Here is a 26573-nt window from a genome sequence, read left to right on the forward strand (position 1 = left end):
TATACATGCTAATCAGAACTAATTACTTGGTATTCATTGACTACGAAAAAGCTTTCGACCGTCTCAATCACGAGAATATGTGGGGCGCCCTGAGACGCAAGGGGGTTCCTGAGAAAATCATCGGCCTCATCGAAGCACAGTACGAGGCCTTTTCGTGTAGAGTGCTGCACAATGGGGTCCTGTCCGACCCTATCCGGGTCGTAGCTGGTGTGAGGCAAGGATGTATTCTATCACCGTTACTGTTCCTCATCGTAATCGATGAGATTCTGGTAGATGCGATTGACCGTGAACCAAACCGCGGGCTGTTATGGCAGCCTATAACCATGGAGCACCTAAACGACTTCGAATTGGCGGATGACGTTGCACTACTCGCGCAACGGCGCTCTGATATGCAGAGTAAGCTCAACGACCTTGCCGATCGCTCCTCCTCGGCAGGTTTAGTCATCAACGTCAACAAAACCAAATCGTTGGATGTAAACACGGTGACTCCTTCCAGTTTCACAGTAGCCGGGCAACCAGTGGAAAATGTTGAAAGCTTCCAATATCTTGGTAGCCAAATGGCGTCAGACGGCGGTACCAAGATCGACATAGGCGCACGAATCAAGAAAGCAAGGGCTGCCTTTGCGAGTTTAAGAAATATCTGGAAAAACAGGCAGATAAATGAACGCACCAAAATACGAATTTTCAACTCTAACGTGAAATCTGTGCTGTTATACGCTAGCGAAACATGGTGTGTATCAGTGGAGAACACTCAACGGCTGCAGGTGTTCATTAACAGATGCCTGCGGTATATAATTCGGGCCTGGTGGCCTCACAACTGGATCTCAAACAACGAGCTCCATCGTCGTTGTCACCAGAGGCCGATAACAACAGAAATTCGGGATCGGAAGTGGGGCTGGGTCGGCCACACTCTACGTAGGGGCGGAAACGAAATCTGTAAGCAAGCATTAGACTGGAACCCAGCGGGACATCGCAGCAGAGGCAGACCCAGAGGCTCATGGCGGAGAAGCCTCAATAAAGAAATAAAAGAAGTCGACCGAAATCTAACCTGGCAACAGGTTAAAGCGATAGCCGGGCATCGCTCAGGATGGAGATCTTTCAAGTCGGCCCTTTGCACCACCGGAGGTGTACAGGATCCATAAGTAAAGTAATCAGAACTAATTTGAAAATGTGTTTCATTGTTATTAGAGGCGTTAAAATCGCCCTTGTGGAAAATGTGAAAAAGTTGTATTCCAAAAATGCGTAGAACATATCTGCACCATGTGATAAGTTCTATGTTATTAGTTACATTAATACTCATACTAAAACCTTCCCAAGGCAACTTTTACAGTCATAAAAATTGCGATTATTTTTCTTAGCCACGTGATTGAAAATTTCTGAAAATTTTGCGTTTTTGACAGTGAAAAAAGGCTTTTGTAGCCTCATGTACCCGCTACTTTACGTATAGCCACATTTTAATGTACCATCAGACTATTCAGAAAGCTTCGAGAAATTCTGCATTTATTTGTTTATATGATACATCAACAGGCTGTATTGACCCACACAGGAATGGCTTGGGTAGTAGCATGGTGACTTACTCTTAGTAGAGAGGGACTTCGAGCTTCAGATATTGTACTCACCGATAAGTGCCAACAAATCAATTATGCTTAACTATAAGGAAAGCGTTCTTGGTTGCTGTATCATTTTAGCACAGAGAAACAGACGTCTCACTTAGAACAAAATGCAATCAAAATCATCGTCACGAAAACATTGTCCCCCAATGCTAAAATCCCGGTGAGTGGCCAAGCGGCAACCAGATGGCAGTAGTGTGCAAACGACAAACACAAGCAAAATCGATGAAAGCGCCATCGGTGGCCGATTGACCACCTACAAAAAGTTAAATAAATCGTTAAAAAGGTGTACGATGGAACATATGTTGAGTGAGACGTCTGTTTCTCTGTGATTTTAGTCTTTGATGAAGCATATCTCTACTTCATTGAAAGTATTTTTGTGCTAAAGTAATAAAAAAAGTTCTATTAGCCTTGTATACTTTTTTTCAATCGTTTATTTATAAGGCTCATTTGTTTAATTAAAGACTCCACGGAGCCGCAAGTATTTTGAAATATTATAACATACAATATTCCATTGAAATCAGAAATTTAATTTTCGACGGATTTTCTTCCTAGGACGATAACTCGAAATGCCCCCATAAGACGCAAACAGGGCTCTTCGTTGATTCGCTTGTGGGTTCCTCATCGTTTGAAGATCGGGATCTGGCACATCTTCATAATTTTCCGAATCCGTTAGGCAAACCGGCTGTCGGAATCCGCTTTGCCTCATTATCTTCTCTTTCTTCCACTTCATTTCCTTTATTTTCCACATTGCTTTCGTTCTCAAGACCGTCTCTTCTGATCGGCTCCAAGTGTTCTGTAGCTGCGTTATCCATTGGTTCCACAAAGTTATCTTCCACCAACTGTTCAATGATCTTATCCGCGCATTCTGAGTTACGATCAACTAGAACAACCCCAGCATATGAACTCGGATGGAATTGGTTTTTAGGCTGATCTTTCCTACGATTTCCGGAGCGTCGTTGTGGGCGAGAATCCTTCCGATGACCCGCAGCCCGGCAAAGAAAACACACATCATGAAGACCGTCGCAATATATTCGTCCTTAAACATTCCACTTTCCCATATCGTCCGAGTGCCATTGATAAGATTCTATCACTTGTCTATGGCGGTAAGTCGAAGACACGAATGTATCCACCGAATTTCCGCTGGAATAACGAAATTTGTTTGGTTCCATATTCTTCTTAAGCGATTCCTTTATTACTTCCAGAGATGAACTTGAAAATCGAACGTTCATGTGCCATTCTGTAGGCCGCTTCCATAACCGTCAAATCGGTGTCCAATTGTTTTAAAAAAACCCAAATTAATCCACCTAGCGATGATGGTGCCTTTCTCGAGCAAAAAGGTAATAAATGTAGCCTTTACCTGGGTGTTGCGGATAGAGCCGCTTTTCTGCGTTCAAGCGAGTAGAGGAATATTTTGAAATCACTTCCATAAACAAAATTATTTTGCAGTTACTTTTCTGTTAAACATTTCCCCCTTCCAATTTCTCTTTCCATGCTGCACGAGGGCGCACAAATGCGCGAGACTCTACATGACTTCACTCTACATTCCTGCTTCAATCAGTTGCTGAATCTCGTGAAATTTCGTAACGATTGCTTTTTAGTTGCATTCTCACTAATTTTCCACTCGAGATATAATGTAAAAATATTTGTTACAAAGAATACAAAACTCAAACTAAGTTTATTTTTATTTTTTCTCAAATGATAACAATACTTCTCAATATTAGATCAGGAACGAACATAACCACAATCTTCAATCACAGAGAAACAGACGTCTCACTTAGAACAAAATGCAATCAAAATCATCGTCACGAAAACATTGTCCCCCAATGCTAAAATCCCGGTGAGTGGCCAAGCGGCAACCAGATGGCGGTAGTGTGCAAACGTCAAACACAAGCAAAATCGATGAAAGCGCCATCGGTGGCCGATTGACCACCTACAAAAAGTTAAATAAACCGTTAAAAAGGTGTACGATGGAACCTATGTTGAGTGAGACGTCTGTTTCTCTGTGCTTCAATGTTTGGCTCCGGCACAATAGAAAATTTTGGCTTCAGTTTGACAACCAAATCGATTCTATCCGCACCACCCAGGCCTTTACGCTTACATCTCGATGATGTACAAGAAAGGTAAAACAGTTACACCGTCTAATGTTATGATAGAAAATTTACACTAGTAGACGACAGATGGCGCTGCCAAAAGTTTCTCGAATTTCCTATGTTCGAATTTTAACTTTCGGACAATTTCATAGTACTATGAAACTGAACGAAGAGCATACTTACGCCCAAATGCGTGCAACACGAGCATCTTTATAGTACGGTACGATGGTACTCTTAATGGGAGCAAGCCACGGATAAACCTTGAAAACACAGACAAACAGACGTAACAGCTAGAACAATTTGTTTTAAAATCCATCGCCCAGCTATTTTACCACCACCTAACGTGCATGTTGTACGAAACAAAGTTTAGTACGACAATGTCAACAGAAGGCGCTAGTGTGAGGTGTCAAATACAAAGGTATACGATGCGCGCACCCCTGGATGTGAAACTCGCAAGTAGTTGAATTTAAAACGACCGTTGAGCTCATGGTCGATGGGAATTTCCTCGGTGTTACGTCTGTTTGTCTGTGTTGAAAATATTCATAGATGCAAAACATTTTTCATAACACATTATTGTTCTATGTGACTATGTTCTATCACTATTTTAATATTATCTATTTTTTGCAATTCGCAATTATTATGAAATTCAATAGTGATCAACAGCGTTTCAGTCTCTGTCAGATGCAACTTGTTGCAAGAAAATCGGTTAAGAGTTTCTATGTGAAAATTTGGCTAATGTTTTTTATGGCATTTTGTGCACACATACACACGCACACACATACACACACACGCACACACGGACAGGTAGACATTTGTTCAGCTCATCGAGCTGAGTCGAATGGTATATACCACTATGGATCTCCGGGACTTCTATCAAAAGTTCGAATTTTGAGTGAAATGAAAAGTCTGTACGAGACGAAAGCAGAAACGAAACTGAGCATTGTATACTTATTGCAGGGTTTATTTATTTATTTATTTATTTATGTTGTTTAACATCAACAGACAACATGTGTCCCAATGATGTATACTAAACTAAAACTAAAGTACAGTTAGGATGACAAAATACACACATACAATTAGAAATTGTCGAAATATAAAATATAAAAATAAAACATGTGATCTAAAGTTATTCAAGAATTCCCTCGTCGATTACCGCGGCCAGCAAAAACTCTATAGAAGTTCCGTCGAAGTTTGTCACGGGTCAAATGGAAATCAAAACTGATGCCACTCTGTTGAATACACGTTGTAAACCATGAATGGCACTCCATGATCCATAATTAGTACGGCGATGAGAGAGTCGTAGCATTGAATTATTACGCAACGGCCGGGGTTGCACGTTTATATTTATTTCCTGCAAGATTGTTTCACAATCCGTCCTTCCTTGCAGCATGTCGGCTACGGTCAATGCTCGGCAAACATCTCTGCGGATATGCAGGGGTTGTAGATCAATCAGCTGGCAACGGCTTTCGTAGTCAGGTAAACGATGGGGGTAGCCCTCTGAGAGCAAAACGAAGGAAGCGACGCTGGACTGATTCGATTCGCTCGGTACCGTTATTGTAGTTAGGACACCAAACAGCTGAACAGTACTCCAGTGTGGATCGTACGAGAGAACAATATAGCGATTTTAGGCAGTAGATATCCGTAAACTTCTTTGTGACTCTAAATACAAATCCGAGAGCTCTTGATGCTTTGTCAATTACAAAAGTTAGATGGTTTCTATAGGTTAATTGCGAATCCAGTAGAACACCCAAATCTTTCACGCAGTGTACTCGCTCGATAATCGTATTATGAAGATTGTAGTCAAAAATAATCGGCTGTTTCTTTCGAGAGAAGGTAATTATCGAGCATTTGGCCGGATTGACCACCATTCGGTTGAGGGAACACCAGTTGGAAAAGGCATGAATCTGTTCCTGGAGAAGGGAGCAATCGTCAATGGAGCAAACACGTAGAAATATTTTAAGGTCATCCGCGAACGATAATCGTGGGGTTTTGATGATGTAGTGAACGTCATTAAAATACAGGAGAAATATCAGAGGTCCCAAGTGACTGCCTTGAGGAATACCTGATGTAGCGCAAAAGCCGGTCGATCGGAAGTCGCCTAGGTTAACCACCAGTTGACGATCCGAGAGGTATGAACGGAACCAATTAAGAAGGCTGCCATTAACTCCTAACTTATCGAGCTTTGCTATCGCAATGTCGTGGTTGAGTTTATCAAAGGCTGCCGAAAGATCCGTATATATTACGTCCGTCTGAGCCCTTGTATTCATACTTTCAGTTACGTAAGATGTGAAACAAAGCAGGTTAGTGGCCGTTGAGCGTCCTGCTGTGAAACCATGCTGATCGACACTTACAATTTGCTTACAATGTGCATTTAGCGACTCCACGACAACCATCTCGAATAGCTTGGAAATAGCACATAGCGAAGTTATACCCCGATAGTTATTGATGTCTCGTTTGCTTCCTTTCTTGTGCACGGGAAACATGTCAGCCAATTTCCAACAAGATGGAAAAATTCCACTACAAAGGGAGAGCTGGAAGATCGAGTGGAGCGGCTCTAGAAGCAAAGCGATGTTTTTCTTGATAAACGCAATTGGAACACCATCGGGTCCAGGTTTATACGATGTCTTGATCTTAGATGCGGCAGATGTTATTGACTCCACGCCAACGTCGATGATGCCGAGCGTCTGGTTGGCCATTAGAACATTACTGGTCGCGGCTGTGATAGACTCGGCTGAAAGTCTCTCGTCTTCGAACACGCTGGCGAATTTAGTAGCAAATAGATTGCAAATCTCCTGAGGTGTGTTAGCACATTCCCCATTAAGTGTCATTGATGATGGCAAGCCTACTTCATTACGTTGCTCATTCACATAGCTCCAGAACGATTTCGGATTGGTTTTTAGTCGTCGCTGTATGTCTTTTTGATAGCGTTGAAAAAGAAAACGGCTCAGCCGTTTGTACTCATAGTTGAGTCGAACATAGTGGCGTTTTAGTGGTAGAGTACGGAATTTTGTCAATTGTTTTAAAGCAGATTTTTTTGTCTTCTTTAATGAACGAAGACCTTGCGTCATCCATTTTTCGATTGGGCCACACGATTTTCTCCGGAACGTGTCTATCGATGACGTACGCCAGGATATTGGATAAGGTTTGTGCGGCAATATTGACGTCAGTGGCATGTAAAACATCCTCCCAATTCAAACTGGAAAGTACTCCAATTATACTGATGTAGTCGGCTTTCCGAAAATTGTACGATACAGCAGTCGGTGGGTTGAAGTGATCCAGGCATATATTTTCCTCTATAGTGACTACAAGAGCAGGATGATGAGAAACGTCTTTGACCAGGGGCGCTGGTGCAGAGTTGATGAAAGGAGCTGTGTCACGACCACTAACGAAGCAAAGATCCAGAGAGCGTCTATTTTCATTGGTTATGCCATTGATTTGGGAGAGGTTAGCAGTGCTATAGCCGTCCAGCAGAGTAATTGATCCAACGTGCAAGGTAGAACACTCGAGATCCGGTCGGAAGAAGCCGCTGTGAGTCGGAGTCCAGGAAATTCCCGCTAGGTTGAAGTCGCCGAAAATTATTACTTCATCCCTAGGAGCAGCAAAGCTTGCAATCGAAGAGCAAGAGCGGCAGTGTGCATTAATTAGCTCCAAGTCGCGAGTACGATCCGGAGGGATGTATACTGCGGCCAGAAATATTCGACGGTCGGTAAGTTGAACAGCTACCCATACTTGTTCCACGTTGCCATAGTCGTCGTTTTCAATCATTTTCGCCTTTAGTTTCGAGTTAACTGCAATTAGGACACCACCTCCAGTCATTTTCCTACTATTCCTCGAATTACGATCGCAACGGAAAATTTCGTAACCCTCGTCAAAAACATAACTTGACACTGTTCTGTTGTCTAGCCACGTCTCGATTAGAACTAAAATATCGTAGCTGTGATCCAATACAGCCAGCTTGTAGTCGTCTATGAGGCCGTTCATACCGCCAACATTTTGGTAGTATATGGCGATTTCCGATGGAAGCCGTTGTGCGGTGGTAGTACTAGAATTCGGAACACAATCAGGGTAGTAACAATTTCAAGCTGATCGTACTTGCCGTCGTTGGAAGTTCGAAGCCCTAATTCCTGCCTTAAGCACAGGACCGGGACGGCTGCTGATCGCTGGCGGCATTGGCTCGACTGTGTTAAGGGGATTTGGGGCTTCCTCAGAGCAGTCGGCGAATATGCGTCCCGCTGATAATCTCGTCGAGCATGAGGCAGCTGAAGGTTGATTCAAAGTCTGGCGACAATGGTTGACAGTAGTAAAGCTGACCGCAACGGAAGTTCGCTGATCACAGGCATTAGTTGCGGAAGAGTAGAATCCTGTATGGTTTCACTAAAAGCTGCAGAATTTTCAGACAGGAAAACGTCCATACATGGTTGATACTTGCCGGAAAGAAGAGTGCGGAAGCCCCTGGCTCCAAACCCAAACACAGGACCAGGACGGCTGATGATCGAAGGCAGGAAGGGCGCGACTGTGTTGAGTAGATTAGGGGCTTCCTCTGTGCTTGTGGCTGTTGTGCGTCCTGGTGGGAAGCTAGAGGCGTCAGCGAAGGAAATTTTCTTAGTGCGGCTGGCATGAGTCTGGTTCGATGCACGATGAGTAGATGTATGCGGCAGACTGAAAGCGGTGAATGGATCAGGAAACGAAGTGCTTGGAAGAAAACGATACTTGCCTGTAACGGGGGCTCGGAAGATCCCGTCTCCCAACTCAAACGTAGGGCCGGGATGACTGAAGTACGCTGGCTGGGGAGGCTCGACTACGATGAGAGAGATTAGGGTTTGCAGAAATCGCTCTCAATAGATAACGAACAACGTTAAAAAAGAGGCACGAACCTCTTCGAATCATAACAAGCCATGAAAACAAAACTATCGCAATTGTATTATATAAATTATATTGTATAATACAAGTTGGGAAAAAAACTGATTCGGCCCCCATCGATGGGGTTTAATAAAACGCTTCTCGATCATTTTATGTTGGGGAGCCTATTCTTTCGCACAGCTGTGTAAAATAAGTTGAAATACATCATCAGAACCGGTGCCCCCCGCAATTGGGGCTTATAAAAATACATTTATCATGAGTTGTAGCCCCCCGAATCAGTTCATTATAGTAACAGCTATGTTACCTATCGAGAGTGTATACAGACATGATAAGTGAGAGATTTTCTCATTCTCCTTTGGATTCAAACCCTGCTTATATGTAAGTGTTTAATTTTAACAATTTGGGAGGGAATCTTTTTATTTTTTTTTTATTTTTATTAATGAGGTTTTGACCGGTTCACCTCATAAAGGGAGGGAATCTAATTTATATCGATTTTCGTTGAAGCTGAATGTCCAGTTTGAAATACATTTCAGAAAAGAGTCATGTTTTGTTTAAACTCAACATTTTGCTTGCTCCAATTGACGAATCCAAGTAAAAATAAGTAGAAGACACACGACGATATTAACTTTGACAGATCCTACAGCTCAGCATAGGGAGATCATTTTAAAATGCTTATAATAAATTCTAGACAAAATGTAATTAAAATCTGATTGATGTATGATACGGAAAAAGTTCCGAACTGTATGATAGACACATTTTTGGAAAATATTCAAAAAATTGAGATAAGCTTTCAGATATGTAATTCAGAACTTTTTCCGTACCGTACATCAATCAGATTTTAATTACATTTTGTCTAGGATTTATTATAATCATTTTAAAATTATCTCCCTATGCTGAGCTGTAGGATCTGTCAAAGTTAACATCGTCGTGTGCCTTCTTCTTATTTTTACTTGGATTCGTCTATATTATTCTGAAATAAGTATTAGCTCAGTTTTCCTAGATATTTATTGAAAAACCTAGAAAAATCAGTGAAATTTCATTTGGAAAATAAGTCGCCGACCTGACCAATCCTAGACAAAATCATGCTTATTTCTACTCTCTACTACATCCTTCCGTAACTAAATCTGTACCGAACATCGACCACTCACTGAGTGTCATATTGGGGTAGGATTTATCTAAAACTGGCAAAGTGACTATGGTAAATCTTTTTCCACACTAACGTGTTTATCTAGCGTTGTGTGTTCGAGTAGTTTCTCTATCGATCAAAAGAAGTTGCATGTCTTAAGATGAACGTGAGTCAATATTTATTCGACTAATTACGACATGTGTGCCATAAGCATTAATGCAAAAAATATGATTATAAATTAATTTGCCATTCCGCTGAATACCAGATTCACGGCGGCTTCTACGTTTCCGTTGCACACGATCAGCGCCTGTAGATTTGTCTCGGTATCGGTCAGTCCCATCTCTCTCATTTGATCCAGCTCGGCCCTGTATTGGCTGAGGCTCGCTTCCAACGTTGAATGTTGCGACTGTGCCTGTGCACCAACGTCGTTGTCTGCAATCCCCGAAACCCCACTGCCAGCCCCAGTTAAAGGTGTCGAAGAAGTATCCATCGGTTCCGGATCGTTTGAATTGGCGCTCGATTGGCGTCGATGTGATTGAATTACGTCCGACAGGGCATTCATGAACATGGATGACGTTATGCGGTTTGACGCCGGGGCGCTGCTGGATGTGGAGGGTTGATTAGTCTGATCGGTGGTGCTACCCTCGCGATTATCGGCGTCTCTCTGAGAAATGTTTGACAGAGAATTGTATGATGAAGAACCCGCAATAGCCAGCGCCGAAGCCAGCTGGTCGGCAGTAATGCGACGCGCGGAACGTGCGCCTGTGGATGTAGTGGGAGATGTATTATCATCACTCGAAGAAGAATCCGAAAGAGCGTCGTCCAGAGCGCTTTCAATAGTGGGAGAGAATGTTGTAGATTTCGATATCATTTTCGAGTTGAGCAGCTGGACAATTGAGCGCGATGCTTCTATTAGAATATAATGCTTTTCAGCTACACGACGAATTGTCTCTGGTTGTTGCATAGATGACAACAGAATGGGATCCTTGAGAATGGAGAGCGCCCACAGATCTTTCCGAATGGCAGGATTTGCATCCAAGGCATTCTTCATAAATTCTGGATGTCGAACTTTTTGAAAGTTGGACGAATCCACAGTTCGCCACAATCCCAATGTTTCTTGGACATCAGCTTCCGTAAAACTATGAATTTCTTGTGGAATTGGAGATTCCGATTTTCTTTGAATGAGATGAATCATAGAGCCACTTTTCACTCCTTTGTCTTTCAGAACATCTTCATCCTGCAGCAAATCCCCGCAATAAATTAAATCTATAGGGGGTAAATAACAAACATGGTTTTATAAAGTTATTAATAATATCAAGTAAATTAATTTACCGAAATCTCCGCCAACAAAATCACTGATTGCCTTGTTGGCCTCTTCGCGTAGTTGACCCGTTTTGTTGTCCAAATCAAAATTATCCACCTTGATTTTTTTATACGATTTGAACGGCAAATGGATACCAAGATAAACAAACGGCATTTTTTCTATGATAACGTTTGTGCAATTTACTAAACGATTTATAGAAAACACAGTTTGTGAATAATCTGCCTATTTTTCAGCAGTTCCACGGAGCAAAAATTAGAAAATGACTTGTCAAATATGTTGCAAGAAAACAAAACAAAAACCGTCTGTCACAACTGTCACTCACGCATCGCATCGGTTATACACGAAAACCCAAAACTACCAAAAAGTCGGTCCATTATGCTACGTTTTGACAGGGCAAGTGAGTTGAACAACTCAGTTGAATTCAATTGACTTGCCAAAAGTTGAACATGTTCAACTTCCCAGAGTAACAATCTGTGAGATGTTAGGGTCTGGTTAGGGTCTGTTAGTTATGCTTCTCTTCAGAAAGCATATAACATACACTTCAGTGTCATGCTTTTTCCTCTTTTTCTCTCGTGCTTGGCAACGCCGGCAACAAACTGGAAACATAAACAGAAAAAAAAACAAGTGACGTTGCTTCCAAGCTGTTTTTGCGATTTTTTCTTCTGAAAAATCAATATGTATATTGCGATGTTTGATTGCTTTTTCATGTAAGTATTTACTTTCACTGATTAAGAACATTAAGGTAGCTTGTTAATATTAAACTTCGAATTTCAGCATTCGGCTTTGTGTCAGCATCTGCAAAACTAAGTTGCAGGCATCAACGAGAAGCTGGTCATGGTCACCCCAGGGCGGAAATCGCTGATGAGAAGCGCTCAAGGATGCAACGCATAGATGGGATGGGGTTTCCTCTGAATAGTCGCTGTGATACGGTCCGCGTTTTGGATGGAATACTCCGGCAGCATTCACATTTCTTTGGCAGCTCCATTGAGTAAGTTTCCCTTCATAATGCGCATATATTATAAGATAACCATTACTTATGGCTTTTTTTGGTTAATTGGTTTTGCCAACAGCGATTTGGTGTTTTTTTATAATCATAACGTCTCTGGCCTGAAGAATGCGCATCAGTTGGGACCACCATAAAATGGTGAGATAAAGCAAGTAAGTTTAAATCAATATTTCAATATAAAATATGAGTTCAGTGCTCTCATTCCTATCTACATATCTTTCTACGACCCTTGTTTTTAATTCACTTTCAGATTCAGAGGAGGCACTTTTCTTTTCGGTGGTTGACAGCTCTACTGCCAGGCGATGAGGAATGTCTTTTCGGAATATTAATTTCCATCCGGGAACGAATCTCAACCAGCAGAATGCATCTGGATTTCGCCTGGGTAAGACACTGTTGTTTGAAAAGCAAGATATTTTTTCTCAAAATCAAATTCTATTCTATGCTTCAGGTGGTGCTGGTTGGTTCCTGAGAAATCGCCGGGTGTAGGAGATGAGTTGCTGCAGGACCAATAGGCGTTATTTCACTGCAAGATGGGGAAGATTCTATGCGATGCATGAAGTCTAGGTTGTAAGCTCAAGTGCATGAAGAATTGCTTGGTCCAATAAGAAGAATCTCAGATCGTCGGACAGAGATCCTATCTTCACGTCTTCAAATGGCAATGTTTTAAACACTAATTTGTTATTTTTGTCGATTTTATTGATTTAATTTTAATTCAATTTTAATTTATTTTTAATTTAATTTTAATTTAATTTAATTTAATTAATTTAATTTTAATTTAATTTTAATTTAATTTTAATTTAATTTTAATTTAATTTTAATTTAATTTTAATTTAATTTTAATTTAATTTTAATTTAATTTTAATTTAATTTTAATTTAATTTTAATTTAATTTTAATTTAATTTTAATTTAATTTTAATTTAATTTTAATTTAATTTTAATTTAATTTTAATTTAATTTTAATTTAATTTTAATTTAATTTTAATTTAATTTTAATTTAATTTTAATTTAATTTTAATTTAATTTTAATTTAATTTTAATTTAATTTTAATTTAATTTTAATTTAATTTTAATTTAATTTTAATTTAATTTTAATTTAATTTTAATTTAATTTTAATTTAATTTTAATTTAATTTTAATTTAATTTTAATTTAATTTTAATTTAATTTTAATTTAATTTTAATTTAATTTTAATTTAATTTTAATTTAATTTTAATTTAATTTTAATTTAATTTTAATTTAATTTTAATTTAATTTTAATTTAATTTTAATTTAATTTTAATTTAATTTTAATTTAATTTTAATTTAATTTTAATTTAATTTTAATTTAATTTTAATTTAATTTTAATTTAATTTTAATTTAATTTTAATTTAATTTTAATTTAATTTTAATTTAATTTTAATTTAATTTTAATTAATAATTTTAATTTAATTTTAATTTAATTTTAATTTAATTTTAATTTAATTTTAATTTAATTTTAATTTAATTTTAATTTAATTTTAATTTAATTTTAATTTAATTTTAATTTAATTTTAATTTAATTTTAATTTAATTTTAATTTAATTTTAATTTAATTTTAATTTAATTTTAATTTAATTTTAATTTAATTTTAATTTAATTTTAATCTAATTTTAATTTAATTTTAATTTAATTTTAATTTATTTTAATTTAATTTTAATTTAATTTTAATTTAATTTTAATTTAATTTTAATTTAATTTTAATTTAATTTTAATTTAATTTTAATTTAATTTTAATTTAATTTTAATTTAATTTTAATTTAATTTAATTTAATTTAATTTTAATTTAATTTTAATTTAATTTTAATTTAATTTTAATTTAATTTTAATTTAATTTTAATTTAATTTTAATTTAATTTTAATTTAATTTTAATTTAATTTTAATTTAATTTTAATTTAATTTTAATTTAATTTTAATTTAATTTTAATTTAATTTTAATTTAATTTTAATTTAATTTTAATTTAATTTTAATTTAATTTTAATTTAATTTTAATTTAATTTTAATTTAATTTTAATTTAATTTTAATTTAATTTTAATTTAATTTTAATTTAATTTTAATTTAATTTTAATTTAATTTTAATTTAATTTTAATTTAATTTTAATTTAATTTTAATTTAATTTTAATTTAATTTTAATTTAATTTTAATTTAATTTTAATTTAATTTTAATTTAATTTTAATTTAATTTTAATTTAATTTTAATTTAATTTTAATTTAATTTTAATTTAATTTTAATTTAATTTTAATTTAATTTTAATTTAATTTTAATTTAATTTTAATTTAATTTTAATTTAATTTTAATTTAATTTTAATTTAATTTTAATTTAATTTTAATTTAATTTTAATTTAATTTTAATTTAATTTTAATTTAATTTTAATTTAATTTTAATTTAATTTTAATTTAATTTTAATTTAATTTTAATTTAATTTTAATTTAATTTTAATTTAATTTTAATTTAATTTTAATTTAATTTTAATTTAATTTTAATTTAATTTTAATTTAATTTTAATTTAATTTTAATTTAATTTTAATCCTAAATATTGAAATTATAATTTCATAATAAATAAGCTAAATGTGGTTAATCTAAATGTAAAACAATTATTTTGGTAAATATAGAAAATTTCTAAGACGATTTTTATTGATAATTTATTTACATTCATCTGTTACTCGAGGCAGTTATGTATATTATGTACATTCTGCCTCGGATGACAGCTGAATGTAAATAAATCAGCATGAAAGCCCTTTCAAAACAACCCTCACAACTCCCTAACCGCTCACTGCGAAACATTGCTAACGTTATTCTAAAGTGAGGCTAACAGGTTAGATTAATTTATGCAACTTACATAAACATATCTAACAAAAGTGTTGCAGATCTGTCTAATTTTAGTCTCATTTTACCCTAACGTTAGTGAGAAAATTAGAGTAACTTTCTAACAGGTTACACTCATGTTAGGGTCAAGTTAGAGTAACCTTGTTTGCTGGGTTTCTTTTCGTTCAAGTGAATTGAATTAAGGTGTTTACACGTTCAGTTCGCGTTCGATTCAAGCGACTTGCTCAATTCACTTGCCTTGTCTAAACGTAGCATTATGGGCCGTGTCTACACGGTTGTTTGTGAAAACCGCAAAAACGGCAAAAACCCACACGTGAAAAATTATTGCAGTCGAAACCTTTAAAACTTGCCATAAAGCAAAAATAACAACAAAAACCTTCAGACAGAAAAATCTGCTATCTTCACGAGAACAAGTATCAGCCTCACTATGACTTTACCATTTCAGAAGCCGAAGTAAATAGTTAATTGATTAATCGGTAAGTAACTGTAGTAGGCTAGATAATATGATTCAACCAGAGTAGGCTACTTAAGAGCCCCGCACATAGCATACGTTTGCGTTGCGTTTGACAGTTTTCCCATGGGAAATGTGTCAAACGCAACGCAAACGTATCCTATGTGCGGGGCTCTTTAGAATAAACGATTCACTTGAAGTATCGTAGCGATGGTACCAGACGTGGTTTATTGACGGACTGTTACATTGGCGACGAGGACAATTTTTTCTTACAAGAAAAGCGAATGAAGTCAAAATTTCTGTTAGTGCAAATTTGGGAAGAAAATCATTGCTGGAATAAGTAAAATTTTGGCTACAGGAATTCAGAAGAAAAGAAGAGTTGAAGGATAAGGTTATTTGAGTGATTGAAAAAAATGCTTAAAAATATTACTGCAATGAAAACACTGAACTTTATTTTTATCGCTGTTCGTTTATTATGCTGTGGAAATTAAGTTTGAAATAAAAACCAGAATAACGCAGAGAATAAGATTTCTAGTCCGTACACCTGGTACTTGGGCGAAGGGAATATAGAATTCCAGTCCGCATATTAAAACCCAGAAAAACGAAGGGAATGAAAACATTCTAGTCCGTTTATCTGGTACCCAGGCGAAGGGAATGTAGAATTCCAGTCCGCAGATCAAACCCAGGAAAACGAAGGGAAAATCCAGTCCGTATACCTGGTACTGAAGCGTAGAGAATGCAGAATTCCAGTCCGCAAGTAAAGAATCGGCGAAGAGGGTTAATGTGTAACACTAGTCCGTCGAAAGACCAAATGTAGGAGAACCAATGTTTCTCAGTCCATTTGGCAACTGAAATTGAATTGTTGGGAAATTTTCATTAGCTGCCATGGTTACAGCTTTTCTTAAACAATGAAGGAAATCAATGATAAAGATATCTTAATCTCGTTCGGATTAAAATATAATCCAATTAATTTTAAATATATAAAATATAATCCAATAAATTTAGCCATGCTTTAGTGACCCATCTTCCACCTCATGTAAAAAACTAGATATTGCATCTACGAAGAGGGAATGTCATGATAACACTTTTGACTGGTTCTCAGTACAGTCCCACTGAACTACTTTAGGAAGCTTGAAACTAAATATCTCGAATCAAAAATGACCTGGAAATCGACGGGCATATTTTGGAAACCGGTAAGTTTCAAACTTAAAATTTAAAAACGACGTATTGAAACAAGAGGTACCTTCCATGCACGGAATATGTAATAGGTGACTTGTGAGATGTAATAACAACGCTGTTCAATAACAGTTTCTTGAGAATCTAAATAGGAACTTAATACATAGTTTTCAATCAAACTAAATTTATTTATTTATTTAATTTATTTATTTAAGGCCTACATCAACAGACTACTTATGTCCTAATGATGGTAATAAAAAAAAAGATATAAGATATAAGTATACATATCGTCAAAAACTTAAAAAAAAAATGGACACAAACACTAAAACAGCTATCTATTGCGAAGTGAAAAATTCTTTGAATCTTCGACGCAGCGTCTGACGAGGCAGGTTGAAGTCGAATATTGTAGAAACCCTGTTGAATATACGCTGTAATCCTTCAATACTACCGTTCATACTGTAGTTAGTCCGACGAAATGGCATTCTTAACATAGCGTTATTGCGAAGTGTTCTCGGCTGTACGTTAATATTAATCTGTTCCAAAATGTCACTATATACAATCTATTCGGCCTTGCAAAACGTCTGCAACAAGTACAGCTCGAGCGGTGTTACGGCGTTCTCTTAGCGGCTCCAGATCGATAAGCCGACAGCGGCTTTCATAACTTGGCAGGCGTAATGGATCTCTCCACGGTAGTTTACGCAGAGCAAATCGTAGGAAGCGTCGTTGCACGGACTCAATTCGTTCGGCACCGTTCGTATAATTGGGATTCCAAACGGCGGAGCAATACTCCAGTATCGACCGCACCAGTGAGCAATACAAAGACTTTAGACAGTAAATGTCAGAAAATTCTTTACCCATCCGAAAGATGAAGCCCAGGGTTTTGGAAGCCTTACCTACAACGTATGAGATATGCATTTTGTACGTCAGCTGGGAATCCAAAATTACGCCCAAGTCTTTGACATGACTCAGACGTTCTATGCTGGTATTCAAAAGCGTGTAGTCGAATCTAACGGGATTTTTAATCCGAGAAAAAGTGATCATCGAGCATTTTGCCGGATTGACTATCATACGGTTGACGTTACACCAATTGGCGAAGGATTCTAACTGACGTTGAAGGAAATAGCAATCTTCGATGGATTGGATTTGCAAGAACATTTTCAGGTCATCAGCATACGATAGGCGGGGAACTTCGAGTACAAAATTCACGTCATTGAAATATAGTAAGAAGAATAACGAACCCAAATGACTGAACTTTGGGGTATTCCCTATGTAGCCACGAAGGAATCAGACCTGCAGTCGCCGATAGCAACCGTTAGTTGGCGGCCGGATAGATATGATCGGAACCATTCCAATAGAGTGCCATTTACTCCTAACTTGTCTAATTTGGCGATAGCGATGCAGTGGTTTAACTTATCAAAAGCAGCTGACAGATCTGTGTAGATGACATCTGTTTGAGCTCTTTTCGTCATGCTGTTCGTGATGAAAGATGTAAGGCACAATAAATTAGTACTAGTGGAGCGACCGGCTATGAATCCATGCTGAGTTTCAGACAGATACTGCTTGCTGTGAGAAAGCAGAGGATCCATCACAACGAGTTCGAACAGTTTTGATATTGCACTCAGCGAAGTTATTCCTCGATAATTGTCCACGTCACGTTTGTTCCCTTTCTTGTGCACAGGAAACATTTGTGCAATCTTCCAACATGAAGGAAAGATGCCACTGGATAAGGAAAGCCGAAACAGGAGGAGCAACGGATACCGCAAACTGGAAATGTGTCTTTTCAGGAAATTGGATGGAATACCATCAGGACCAGGTTTGATCGATGACTTTTATTTTGATGCTGCAGAGGAGATCATCTCGATAACAGCTAGTACATGACCGTATAGAAGAACATTGTCCGCTGCGTGATGTACTTCGTTGTCGGTAAGCTGTTCATCGGTAAAAACGTCAGCAAACTTTAGCGAAAACAGTCTGCAGATCTCCTGCAGTGATGATACAGTTTCGCCCTTAAATGTCATAGAGGAAGGTAGGCCAGATTCCCCGCGTTGCTTGTTGACATGATTCCAAAACAGTTTAGGATGCGTTTTGAGATTGGTTTGGATCTTACTTTGATATCGGGAATAGCATATACGACTGACCCGTTTATAGGCGTTGTTGAGTCTGACGTAGTGATCCTTTAAGGAAAACGTGCGGTATTTAGTGTATTTCCTTAAGGCGGCTCTCTTGGCAGTTTTAAGTTCTCTTAATTCCCGAGTGTACCAGGACGGATGAGAGCTATTCTTGTGTACTTTTTTGGGAACATGTCGGTCAATAACGTATGCCAAGATATGCGAGAAAGTCGACGCAGCATTTTCGACATTATCGGCAAGTATAGCGTCCCAAGGCATATCAGATAGTACGTCGACAATGCTTTGATGATCGGCCTTCTGAAAGTTGTATGATACGGAAGCGGGAAATACATTGAACTCGTTGGCCAGGCTCACCGGAATTCGGACAACTAAAGGAGGGTGATGAGGGACGAGCTTAACCATGGGAGCTGGAGCTGCGGCGATGAACGGGGCGACATCTTGCTTGCTCACAAAACATAAGTCCAAGCAACGTTGATTCTCATTCGCTACATGATTGATTTGAGATAGCATCGCCGTGCTGTAGTCATCGAGAAGATGCAATCCCGATGTCCATCGGGATAGAGGAAACCATTGTGAGACGGTCTCCACGAAACACCGGAAAGATTAAAGTCGCCAATGACAAGAAGCTCATCCGCCGCTGCCATACCCTCGACTACGGTGAAGACGGAACGGCAGTGGGTATCTAAGTAGTCAACGTCACGTGTTCTATCTGGAGGTATGTACACGGCACAAAGGAAAATGGCGCTCTTCTTCAATTGGATGGATATCCAGACTTGCTCCAAACATTGCCACGTGGAATTTTCAATTAGCCTTGCCTTCAAACCACGCCGTACAGCAATGATGACACCGCCACCAGTAGATTTCCTACTATTTTCAGGATTTCGGTCACACCGATACGCTTCGTATTCAGTACCAAACACTTGACTCGAGAGTGTGCGATCATCAAGCCAAGTTTCGATCAGGACAATAACATCGTAGCACTGAGCTGATGTTGCTAGACGATAGCTGTCTACTTCTGAGTTGATACCGCCTACGTTTTGGTAGTAAATCAAGAGATCATCGGTGTCGCGATCGATCGACCTGGTTGATGATACTACCGGAGAACTGCTGGAAGTTAGATCCGAATCAGGCATGTTCATTGTTGCATAGGTACTTGCCTGGAGTAAGGTGCTGGGAGATTCCAATCCACATCTAAACTCAGGGCCAGGACGACTTGGATGAACTCTGGCAGCAGATGGCGCGACTGAGATAGAGGGACTGGAAAAATCTCCCGAGAAGCTTACTGCGGTGCGTCCTGGACACTCTGCAGAGGCGACTGGCCGGCAAGCGACGATGGGCGAATAGGAGGGCGTGGAGATATGCGAGATACATTGTTCACTAGAATACAGTGCAGCTTTAGGAACAGACCCATTTGAATGTTGTTCATACTTGCCGAACACAGGAGTTCGGAAGACCCCATTTCTAGCCCCAAACGCAGGACCAGGACGACTGATGAACGCTGGCGAGAACGGCTCGACTGCGTTGGGGGATCCGGGGCTTCCTCAATGCTAGCGGCAACAAGCGTGCGTCCCAGTGATGATACAGAAGAGGCACCAACGGGAGTACCGGGAACCAACCGATTGATGGTCAATGTAGCACACGATAAATCCGGATTGTCTATTGTCTCTATGGGGCTGATACTACCGAGAGCGCTGGAAAACGGAGATTGTTCAGGCAGAGCAGTGTTACCTTCATGTGTATACTTGCAGTGCGGAAGACCCCTTCACCGAGCTCAAACACAGGACCGGAACGGCTGAAGATCGCTGGCAGGAATGGCTCGACTGTGATGAGTCGACTAGGGGCTTCCTCAGTACTGATGGCAAGCGTGCGTCCCGGTAGTGAAGATGATGTAGGTTCGTTGAAATAAGTTAACCTTCTAGATTTATTCCGGATAAGGGTGTCGTAAACTGGGACGAGCCGGCTTCGGGCGAAATCGTGATGGTTGGCGTATTCAGCAGAGGCAAGAACATGTTTTTTGAGCTGTTGTCTTCGAATTCGCGAAATTAAATTCCTTTGGGCCAGGTTTGAGTGTCAAGAGCTGCTTCTCGAAACTTGGGGTCGATTCCGATTTTGTAGGAAACGAAGCTCAGACGACTAGTGTCGATGCCTCGTTTTACAAGAGGAATGACTCTAACAGCTTCCTCACACTTTAAACAATCCTTTACTAGCTTTTCAACAGCTTCCAATTTAGCGCTTGGATGGATACGAGAAAGGTAAACCCAAAACAGTTGAATTGGCTCAGGTACGGTTATTACGCTGGCGTCGGGAACTATTTTCGTGCCACCAAGAAGAGGTTTATGCGACCCTATGTCTTCTTGACGACGTCTTTTTGATGGAGGTTGGCGGGTAGAGCCACTTTGTTGTTGAAGGACCGGAGAAGATGCAGCAATGCGTTTGGCTAGCTGAGCGATTTGTTGACCATGTTTTGTTAGTTCCATCCTGATTTCTTCGTGCGCGGATTCCTGCTTCTCAGTGATAGTGTTAACAACATCACTGAATGACGAAACAGCGGATTTGAATCGAACCATCTTCATAAGTTTCGCACACTCATCACACATCCACATGAGGTTTTGGTTCTCATGGACGATTTTGATAAACGACTTGTTGAGTTTTTTATCGGTGCACCTATAGTGTACCATTCTTTCGCAGAAAGCCATGCAAGTAATACCCTCGTCGTCAGCTTTAACTGGCCTCGCGCAGTGATCACAAGCGGATGACATCGTCGATGGAGATGCTCTTAAACTTGCAGTGTGGATGTACGGTAGCCGAAAAAGTGCAGTTAGGGGATAGTGCGAATAGATTGCAAAACAAAACAGTCACAAGTCACAACAATATCACTATCAGGGAAGCGATGATAAACGATTGATTCGCAATATTTATCACTGACCATCCAACACAAATTTCACAACACTAAGTACAACGAGTCAAAAGCAATGAAATGGCACAAAATGGTAAAATAATCACAGCAAGTTACACAACTAAATAAGCGATACAAAAGACACACAATTCGAAGTGCTACTTCCAATCAAGAAGAGTGTTCTTTATTATATAAATATGTCAATGATAATAAATCTCGGCCTTTCTTTGATTATCGTTGTGCTGAAATTTACTTTTTCCATTATATTGAGCCGAAGTTTAAGCAAACTTGCGAATAGTTGTTTTTATTTGCATGCTATTTTGTAAATCCCAAGTTTTTTCAGTTGAAATGTTATTTGTTAGATATTTACAGATTAATACTATATATTATTGAAAATTTCGAGAGATTCATATGTAGTCTACATTAATTTATTTATTATTCAACGAATGATAAAATGCCACTCAACAGGCTCAGTACATATAACCTATCTTCTTTATTGTGATACCCAAATTCCAGGAGATCAAAGTGTGAAACTTTCCTGATAAACAACTGTTCATCAGAGATCATTAAAAAGACAAATGTTATTAATAAACAAGGTTCTAAGTATAAGCAGCATTAACTCTGTAATTGTACAATATATAACTGTACATTTGACATTGCAACACATCCAAATATTCTTGCATCATTATTAGAACAAAGGAGAGATGTAGTAGGCTAGATAATATGATTCAACCAGAGTAGGCTACTTAGAATAAACGATTCACTTGAAGTATCGTAGCGATGGTACCAGACGTGGTTTATTGACGGACTGTTACAGTAACCAAAATGAGTTCTTAGGCTCAATGTCCACGTAGCGTATTTTCAACGCAGCGTGCACACAGCGTTAAAATAACGCAGGTGTGCATCGGCGCGGTGACGCTGCGTTAACGCTTTTTTTTTTCGATGCACACCTGCGTCTTTATAACTGCGTATATATAGACATCTTTAAAATTGCTGACATCGTCTTTTTCTGTAACATCTTGAGAGGGCGAATTAGTAGCCCATATCTCTATAACCGGCTCAACTTCAACACTAGCCCGGTTACTGTTCGTCGTCGGAGGGTCTTCGATCCTCCATTTAGATCAAGGAACTACACGCAGCACGAGCCTACCAGCAGGTTCATGACTGAATTTAACAGACTACAAGATGTAATTTCTACAAACATGACAACAGAAGTAATTCGTGATAGATTAAGATTATTTTTAAGAGGACAATTGTATATGTGACAATAATTATTTGTATAATGTATAAGTAGGGTAACGGGCTTACAGCTCGGATAAAAGTGCACCATAGGCTCAACAGTGTAAGCAATTGAATTACCATATGCTCTACGGTATACAATAGGATATATTGTTTCTCGATAGTTGTCCATATTGTATCAACACCGTAAATATAATATATTAACATTGTTCTCTAATCTAACAATACTTCCAATTGTTTTTAGAACATGTTAGTGCATAAATTTTAATCATTCTAGAGTGCTTTAAGAATAGGTCGTATGTGCAAAAGTAAGTCTCTCTTTGCCTCCATTCTCTTTCGATTATTACAGATCTATAATAAAGTTTACTTCAGATTTCTTGGCAGATATCTAAAGATTATAGCTTTGTCTAGCATTCTGAAGTGAAAATGTGGCAAAATATGCAAAACTAGCTTATGTACAAGCGAAAGAGAGCGTGAACGAAGAGAGCCTCTCTTTTGCACATACGACCTATTCTCAAAGCAATCTAGCATTGATAACTTCTGAAATTTTTGTTCAAATTGCAATTGCATATTGCAATATTTATTCTATTGCCGCAAATATGCATTATTTTTCTTAAAACTTCATTTTTGACCGGTAAAGCTGTCATAATTAAGAAATCCAATATCGTATTGTTTTACCACCGACAAACCGACGTGCCTCTCGAATATCGTCTTTGGCAAGAACATTTGAAAGATATTTTCAAATTGACAGTAACTCGTTCTGTCAAATAACCTGTCAACAATTTGTCACTAATATCAATACATATATAAAGCTGTCATTTCTTATGTTTACATCGATTGTGTTGTTTATCTTTATGTTGTTGATTGCATTGTTTGTGTAGCGGAAAAATGGGTCGGTCGTGTGAAGTAAAAAATTGTTCCAACAGCGAGCCAAAATGTTTGGGAAAGTCCTTTTACAAGTTTCCAACCGACAAAGAACTGTAAGTCTAGAGTCAACAGCTGCGGCTCAATAAATTAATAGTTCAATACCTCATGCAGTTGCGGTGTATGGATAAGATTCTGCGAATCTCCGGAACTGGAATGCATCTTTGCCTCTACTGGATCGGAGTTATTACAACGCAAGCGGATCTGCTCGGACCATTTTTCTGAAACTATGCTCCGTGATCCCGGAAGGCATGATAAAGGGTAAGAATCAATAAACTAAGTAGTTGTATTTTGAAATCAAATTTCTGCTTTTTAGTTTAAGAATCGGAGCAGTTCCCACAGTATCCACCTTTGATGACACCTCAATAAGGTGCATATGCTCGACTACGTCCTTTGAATTTGAAGATGACAATCAGCGTACAGAAACTGAACACTTTTGTAATGTAGAATACCTCGATGGTCACACACAAGACGGTTCACACTCACGAACATACGAGCCGCTCCGAATGAATAACGACGATATGCAGTTTATTGTTATGTATGACGCTAGTCATTCTAAAATTTCGGAGAATCAGTCAGAATTCGAACTAATATCGATGGATGAATCGAACTGGAGCAACATAAACACATAACTTGTGAGTAATTCATTACTTCTTCCTGAAAAAGACGTCTGGAATGCAGGGAATACAAGTGTTCAAGTGTTAGATGAGGACGAATTCGATCTGCTAATAGAAGATCTAAACGGAAATACAATAGTGGAAGGTGCAATCGAGATTCTGAAAGAAAAGCTTCGTTCGGCAAGAGCAACAAACAGTTTGTTAAGGGAGCGATTGAAAGTTCTCCGAAAACAATTCTACGCTTCAGAACGCAAATGGAAAAGAAAAGATATTGTAATTCAAAAACTACGACAAAGAATCAAAGCACAGAGCTCTAATCTCAAACAGATCCGAAAAGATTCAAGAACAAATCAAAATCTTTTAAAGGGAGTTAGAAATAATCCGGTTCTTTTGAACAGTTTGTCGAATACATCCAAGAAACCCAAGGGAAGAAGAAACAATCAACATTTCAGAAAATTTGCTACGTCATCCTACCTCTGTGGCCCCAAGGCATATCGAATGATTAAAAGTTCCAAGGTACTGTGTCTCCCTCCAAAGCGGACCATTAAGAAATGGACAAATGAGATTCGAATTGGCCCTGGGTTGAACTCCACAATTTTCCAAAAATTGAAACAAAGGGGTACTGACCTCTGCGAACAAGATCGTTTGGTTATCATTGCTTTAGACGGTATGAAAATAAAATCGAACTTATGTTATACTGCAAAGAACGATACATTTCACGGGTTCCCTAACACCGGTTCCAAACGGAGAATTGAGAAAAACGATCCACTACGATTGGCAAGCGAAGCGGTGACAGTTATGATAAGAGGAGTATTCAATAACTTCAAACAGGTAATATTTACGGTTATGTAATACAAACATTGTAATTTTAAAGATTTTTCTATAGGGTCTAGGATATTTTTAACTCACAACACGCTCGGTAGCGATCAGCAACTAAACATTGTTTTTGAAGTGATAAGGCGAGTTAGAGAGGCAGGCTATATTCCAAAAGTTCTAGTGATGGACCAATTTGCTACTAATTTAAAAATGGCCAAAGATGCAGGAGTAACCATCGAAAGTCCTTTCTTCTCCGTGGATGATGAAAAAGTATACGTTATGTGGGATTCACCGCATCTCATTAAAAACGCTCGAAATATGCTTAAAAAGTGCAACGCTGTTTTCGATGGTCAAATCGCTAGCTTCGGCGACATTGAACAACTTTACGCGATTGATTCACTGGCCAACCCAAGATTAGCCCCAAGATTGACTGAGAAACATATAAAGTTACCTCCATTCTCACCAATGAACGTTTCGATGGCCGCTCGTACACTTAGTGAATCAGTAGCAGCAGCACTCCTTCATTATTCTAGTACAGGCGAACTTGATCAGCGAGCTGAACAGACAGCTGCATTCATACACGGACAAAAATTTGAATCGATTGAACCAATAACAACGTTTGTTGCATTTATAGAACAGAAATCATTTGAATTTATGTTGAATATCATGGTTGTCCGACATTTCGCGGTAAAACATTCCGCGGTAAACCATTTCGCGGTGTACCATTTCGCGGTCTGTATCATTTGGCGGTAATCTGTTTCGCGGTTTATACAATTTGGCGGTATTCCGTTTCGCGGTATATATTATTTCGCGGTTTACAATTTCGCGGTGCTCCGTTTCGCGGTATTCAAGCATAGCTTATCTTTTTAACTTTTTTTGTATTTTTAAGAGTTTGCCAATCTTTTCTACCAACTATTAATTTTCTCTTCTTTATATGACCGTTTCTTTCATTGCGTTTCCTTTTCAAGTATTTTTTTCTTTTCTTTTACGCATTATTTTATGTTATCTCCAAAAGACATATACATTATTGTCAATATTAGATGTATGAACTTTGTCATCAAGATACACTATATCATATGGTAAAGGTCGCTGTCTTAATACCTTAAAAGGCTATGGTATTCTGGTTGAGCTCAGAAGATGGAATGACTGAAAATTATTCATGAGGCAAAATGTATCTTCCTTAAATGTTAGCCGGTATTAGGCTAAATATCATGTGCTGTCTTCTTCAAATGTTCGCATTTGCCCGGTATAAGACAATATGTGTTGTTTCGTCTTCTTTAAATGTTCGCATTTGCCCGGTATAAGGCAAATTGTGATGTTTTGCCTTCTTTAAATATTTGCATTTGCCCGGTATAAGGCAAAGTGTGTTGTTTTGCTTTCTTCGAATGTTCGCATTTCCCCGGTATAACGAAAAATCTGTTGTTTCGTTTTCTTTAAATGTTTGCATTTGCCCGGTA

The 26573-nt window shown here is 38.1% G+C and overlaps 1 protein-coding gene and 1 long non-coding RNA gene across 2 annotated transcripts; one reads left to right on the plus strand and one right to left on the minus strand.

The window, feature by feature from the left end:
- Positions 1–9842: 9842 nt before the first annotated feature.
- LOC134225966 (ubiquitin-like protein 7) lies at positions 9843–11312 on the minus strand. Its single transcript, XM_062706434.1, has 2 exons — positions 11022–11312; positions 9843–10955 (listed from the first exon to the last, which is right to left on the minus strand). Exons 1-2 carry the CDS (start codon positions 11164–11166, stop codon positions 9928–9930), a joined length of 1173 nt encoding a protein of 390 aa, XP_062562418.1. The 5' UTR covers positions 11167–11312; the 3' UTR covers positions 9843–9927.
- Positions 11313–11476: 164 nt separating this feature from the next.
- LOC134226668 (uncharacterized) lies at positions 11477–12667 on the plus strand. The gene is made up of 5 exons (XR_009983535.1): positions 11477–11720; positions 11788–12001; positions 12084–12171; positions 12270–12401; positions 12468–12667. It is a non-coding gene; the product is annotated as an uncharacterized LOC134226668 (long non-coding RNA).
- Positions 12668–26573: the final 13906 nt, after the last annotated feature.

This window comes from Armigeres subalbatus, chromosome 3 (assembly GCF_024139115.2).
Source record: "Armigeres subalbatus isolate Guangzhou_Male chromosome 3, GZ_Asu_2, whole genome shotgun sequence".
Taxonomy (NCBI): Eukaryota; Metazoa; Arthropoda; class Insecta; order Diptera; family Culicidae; genus Armigeres; species Armigeres subalbatus.